This window comes from Physcomitrium patens, chromosome 13, assembly GCF_059467195.1.
Source record: "Physcomitrium patens ecotype Gransden chromosome 13, ASM5946719v1, whole genome shotgun sequence".
Taxonomy (NCBI): domain Eukaryota; kingdom Viridiplantae; phylum Streptophyta; class Bryopsida; order Funariales; family Funariaceae; genus Physcomitrium; species Physcomitrium patens.
The window spans coordinates 4,304,083-4,310,082 of NC_143422.1; the positions used below are offsets into that span (position 1 = coordinate 4,304,083).

The following is a 6,000-nucleotide window of genomic DNA, read 5'->3' on the forward strand; positions in this document are numbered from 1 at the left end:
CTTTCCTATTATTCTAAGAATATTTAAGCTAGTTTTTATAATTACAAATTATTTTTAGAAGAAATTAAAATTTAAAGATATTTCATATTTTTTGTTTATTTTAAGTTAGGAATTTTTTAAAAAAAGAAGAATAATAAAAATTTTAATTTTAATTTCTCTCCTCTTTCTTCTTCTTGTTTCTTTCTTTTCATTTTATTTTTTTATTTTTTTATTTTTATCTACTCTTTGTTATATACCACTTAGAAGTATATCAAATGAATCAAACCAAACATATTAGATAAAGCACTTCCAAGATCATCAAATAAAATATCTTTTCTTTTATAGGATTTTTGGTAGTATTTTTAAAAAATCCAACCAAAAATTCTTTTATTTATGGAATTTTTTGGAAGCATAATTTTTGGTTGGACTAATAGAATTACTTAAATTCCCTTAAAACCACATATAAATTTCTATTATTTACAAGAAAAATCTATTTAAATATTAAGTGCTTAACATACTAAAAAAATTAGAATATAAAGTTTTCTAGATTCTATTCTATGTAAATTATTTATATAGCCATGGGTTTCTATGAGTTGATAAAAATTAAAATTAGATTATAATATATTATTAAATTCTTAAAATCTTTAATTTTATAAATTTTATTATTAAATCAATAAAATATCATATTTTAGAATAATACATTATATTTAAATAATATTTTAAAAGTTGTAAGTTAAGAATATTACATTGATTATTCAATCCATGTATATAAGAAGAAAATAAAATGAATTATATAAACAATAAGTTTAGGAAGAAGCAAACCTTGTGTCATATAAAAGATACATCTATGATAATTTTGTATCCTTACATTGGTGCCTAATGTTGCACTTTTTTAAAAACTATTTAAGTTTTGTTAATTCAAAGGTGACAACATCTTTTTATTGTAAAGGTCTTATGGTCTAATAATCTATTGATACTTTTTGTCATTTGAAGCCAACAATAAGTTTAAACCATAAGTTGCCTACTTTATCTAAAGACATAGAATCATATAGATTTGTTATGAATTTGATGAATGTCTATAGCATAAGATGAAGTTGGATGAGGTTTAAAATACACAATATATCTAATAAGTTGAATTCTAAAACTAAGTCTTTTAATTTCTTTTTGACTATTTCTCTTTTGTTTTATACTATAGTAAAACTCTCATAATTGATCTTAGTATCTTTTTCATCTACAAATTAAGATTCAATGTTTTTGAATGTCCATAAATTGCTAAGACACAACACAAAGTGTCTAATCGTTGGTTATATTTTGCAAGTTTGTCTTAAATTATTTCTTTGTTGTACATATTTTTAATTTTTTTAAAAAAATTGCAACAAGAAAACAAATCTTAATTTTCTATTAATTTCAAAAAAGAAAAAAATATCTATTTGGTTGGTTATCATAGTCAATATAGATTTTTATTTTATTTTTTTGTTAAATAGACTTCTAACTCTTTGCCTTTGTCTAAGTTTAATAATATACGAAATCTTAGTTCATGAGTTTTATCTTTTCCTTTTTTACACCCATAAAACAAACAAGTAAATAATATTAATTCTTTTTTTTGAGTAATTCACAATCTTGTACTAGAAAAATAAATTAATGAATAAATAATAGTGTTGAAGAACAACGAGGCTGTAACAACTATTATTCTAAAACTTTAAGCCCCCCCCCCCCTAGTTCCCCCTCTCGTCCCCTATAGCAGAACCACTGAAGAAAGTTCTAAAGTTGAACAAGAAGAAATACCGAAGAGGCACAAGACGAAGGACGTCGGTGCAAATGAACCCCGATTGAGACGGAGCGGCGGCATGTCCAACCGTGAGTCTACCGTGGTCAACCAGCGGCAGCAGCCAGCGTCACATCCCGTCACATGGCATCAGATTTCCAGTCAAAGCTGGAAAAGCGTCACTTCAACGGAAACAAAGACCCGATCGATGCTACCCAACAACGTCAAGGATTGCACGTGGAAATCCGTGACCGCTGTGTTTTACAACAGGGATTCCATCGGCCTACCAGAGTGCGCAACAAGCGCATGACTGCTGCTGTCGTGGAGTGATGATCTAGATATCTGTGCCCTGCATTCACCCCCAGCGAGATAGGACTCGTCGAGTTTCGGAAGGATTTAAGTTCATGGCGTCGGCGTTAAGCTTGATCAGCGTCACGGCGTCGCGGAATACATGTGTCGATCTCGACAGAACAGGGGTCTGCGGAGGCGTCGTGGTGACGATGCGGCGATTGCTGGATCCGCAGTGTATCTGTCCCACGGGATGTGTTACTGGGGTCAGATAACGGCCAGACACATGGATTTCCACTCCGCAATCTGGCGCTCGTAGAGAACTTTTTGCTAGCTTTGGCATTTAGATTTAAGAGCATAGACTGAGTGGATTCATGAAGCGATGATTGTGAAGAGGTGGGACACTACCCTTAATTTAGTGTTGTTTCTCTCGTCGTGAAGAAAGTTGGGATGGCAGAGCCGCTCATGGTACAATGGTGCTTGAGATGCTTAGGAATTGGTGTTTGTCATGAGATGAATTGCTTCGTGAACTAAATCAGAGTTGAACGTATTCAGAGTCATGGATAATACCATTTGAAGAGGAGCTTGAACTGCCAACCAATCGATACAGATTTTGTCTAGCTCTGTCGGACGACCCTTTATGGATCCTTTGTAGGACCTCTTGCATTGCTGGTCTTTGGAATGGATGTGCACATTTCTGAGGAATGGTGTCTCCTGTTTTATTTTATTAGTTTTATTTTTATAATTTTTAGTTACAACCCTGTGTCCTCCAGCGATCCATCTCATGCGGCATGGGTGATCTGTTCCTTGACAAAACCAAAGATATATGCTAAAAATATTAGAAAGAACGAGTTGCAGAAGGCCAATTTCATCTCTGACCGTGACTGGGAATTTTGTCAATAGAAAGAGCGAGTAGGGGTTGCTATGACACGTCTATTTGGCTAGCTATGGCAGTGTGTCTTCATCGGAGGCATTTTGTGAACAATGTTGTCACACTTTGTTTCGTTACAATTATGTCGCATAATGGCAAGTCTACGTTTAGGTTTTAAGCTGCATCTGCTCACGGTAGCTTATGTACAGACGTTCTTTCTACGATTCAAATCAGAAATTACTTCATCTAAGAGGAATGATGTCAATGCTCAATTCTGAGAGTCCGTAAGGGCTTTACTTACGTGAAAATGAGAGAGATCTTGAGGAACTCCAATAAGCAGATTCCAAAGAATCACATGAGTGTGCCCATTTTCTCTGGTTCGCAGGAGTCGATGTATGTTGAATGATTTGCGACAATGGAGCTAGAAAAGCTAGAATCTAGCGAGATAACACTGGTGGAAACAGAAGCTAGGACGATATCCAAGTTCTTCAGCTTGGCACAACTAATGGGCAGAGAAGAGTCCTCAACAAGCCTCCGATTCTGGCTAAGGGAGACCGAGCTGAGTGACGGGTGGGGATCAGGTAGCTCCTCAACAACGAGGCAAGCAACGATCCCCTTGTCGCCTTACGCAGGATTTGAAAGCCCACATAAGTCAAAATTAATGCAGCAAAGGCCATGCAAGCCACATCGTGCAGGTCGCGGTATCTTCTGGTGCTTTCGGCACAGAAGTCTTAACCTGGTATGCCATTCTCCACATGCTGCGAAATCCTTCCGTAAAATACTAGCACTCGAAATATTTGTTCAAAGCATTGCTTAATTCAGTGCTCAGAGGTAGGGCAAATCTGAGTGATGATGAGAGTCATAGTTTTTCAGTCATTTCGTTCAAAGCGGTGCACTGTCCTAACCCTCTTTTTTATTTCTGAGTGCTGCAATAATAGATATGATGTGGCGAGAGTGTAATGTAGCTGAATTGATTGTCGATCATCTTGTATGCAATTGGAGCAGACACTGCCGGAATTAGTACCTAGTACAGTACTGCCAAGAATTGGGCATGCGGCAACGCTATGCACAAGCGGTGCTGCACATTGTACAGTTACTTTCATGGACGAGGCTAGTGATCATCAGCACCAATCTAACAATAGTCATCTACTCAAGGAGCCCACCTCTCCGGTTGTGAATTGCATAGGTCAAGTGCGACTTAAGAAGAAGCAGAGGCAGCAAGCTACTCCTTGGAGCCCTTCTTCCACTCAGTGACTTGCATTGATCACTGTCGAAAAACTAGCATATGTGACACGCTTGCTAATGCGACGCGATTGTAGTTCAAGCTTCAGTCCTATTTTTGATAGTATCTAAGAAAATGAAAACAACAAGTAGATAAAGCGGGGAGTTCTGAGAATTTGGAAGGGTAGGGCACAAGACCCTCTGCTTAGAGTGAGCTGGGCCTTTGAAAGCTTCCAAGGTTGAGTCTCGGAACCCAGTAGTAGCTGTTGAGGATTTTGACAATATTAGATTTCCTTCGTAAACAGAACTCCAGGATTTCAGACATCATCGTACAAGAATGGTAACCAAGTATGTTTGCTACAAGAGATTTTGAATGCCATTTGTGTCCGAGACGAAGTTGATTCGAATGTGCATGCGTTCATTTCTAAGATATCTCAAAGTATACTAGATGTTCAAGTCAATTGATACTGAATTGGCTGATGTTGCTCTTTGATTGATCTATTTTTTAAAATCTTTAGTGAGTTGGGTCTAGCATAATTCTGGAGTTAGAATGGTCAAATTTGGTTTAATGCAGCATGCATCACGTTGATGATAGCTGCATGATGTTGTCAAGTGCGGAGAGATACTTTATTTCGTCTGGCAAATCATGGTGAGTGCGAGACATCGACTGTCTTACCGAGTGATTCTGGATGCAAAGTCTTTATTCATGTCGAATGAGTTTCTGTTATGCATGATTTCGAGTTCTTATTCATCCTCGTAACACGAAGAAGAAATCCAGTGATCCAGGGGTGTAGGAAGTTCAAGCTCAAATATGCGCAACAGAAGATCTCGTCATAGAAATCACTTTGCTTAGAATCGGATTCAAGAGACACTAATGCAATCATCTGGAGGTTGATTTGACAGACGGAAAGATTTCAAGGTTCGGATCGAATACGGAATCAGCGATATTGTCGGAATTAGTGAATGTAGACGAGTATAAATTGCTGTTCAAGCGCAGGCTGCCGACTAGGGCATTTGTTTACTATATTGAATTCGGCAGTGAGGATGAAGTTTCTCTGGGAGAGCATGCACTGTAATCAGGCATGGAAATCACAGTGCCGTCTGGATCTAATCGATTTCCTGGAGGTGTATAGGCTGGTACCTCGGATTCTTGTGGACGTGAGCAACACAGACGTGACGTCTAAAAGTGGGACCAAGATCGCCATGCCAATGCTGTTGGCCTCCGTCGCACATCATAAGCTGACGCATCCTGACGATGTTATGCGACACTTCAACGCACCGAGAATCCATTGTTTCAGGTCAATATGGATGCCATCTCACATTAATGCAAAATTACTATATGCAAATTATTCATGATTGACGCTGAATGCTTGTGTACCCACAATCTGGCTAAATCTTTCCGATTCAGGTCACGTCTAAACAGAAATTTTCCAGAAGGGCTGAACAGAGATCCTGATAATACGTAGGAGGCGCCAGTTTTGTTTTTTAGATAGCTGAATCGCAAACTAGTAGCACCTTTGGAAGAGCAGGTTCTGTCTTCCAGTGCTGCTTGCACCATGGAGGAGGTAGCTATGACAGGGCCAAGCGTTAGCTTTTTTGCTTCTTAACGTAAGTTCTAATTTGAAGGATTTGCGACAAGAAATGCATTTGGTGAGAGCTGCGCTTTGCGACCTTAAGGAAGCGTGACGATCCCTAATTGAATCATAACCTTCACATATTCCTATCTCTTCGCTTCGTTGCAGTCGATATAATGCGCTAAAGCAGATGTTTAGTTGAGATCGACTCTATTGTTTGCTAGAATAAGATTTCAACGACAAGGATGTCACCATAACGTCCGTGCAAGAGCAGGCGGGCTAATAAGCCATGGTTTTCACAA

At 38.0% G+C, this 6,000-nt stretch overlaps 1 protein-coding gene across 1 annotated transcript; it reads left to right on the forward strand.

Annotated features, from left to right (window-relative positions):
* Window positions 1–1,999: 1,999 nt before the first annotated feature.
* On the forward strand, window positions 2,000–4,531 carry LOC112290376 (uncharacterized). The gene is made up of 3 exons (XM_024536557.3): window positions 2,000–2,428; window positions 3,289–3,642; window positions 3,909–4,531. Exons 2-3 carry the CDS (start codon window positions 3,319–3,321, stop codon window positions 4,155–4,157), a joined length of 573 nt encoding a protein of 190 aa, XP_024392325.1. The 5' UTR covers window positions 2,000–2,428; window positions 3,289–3,318; the 3' UTR covers window positions 4,158–4,531.
* The last annotated feature ends 1,469 nt before the right edge of the window (window positions 4,532–6,000 follow it).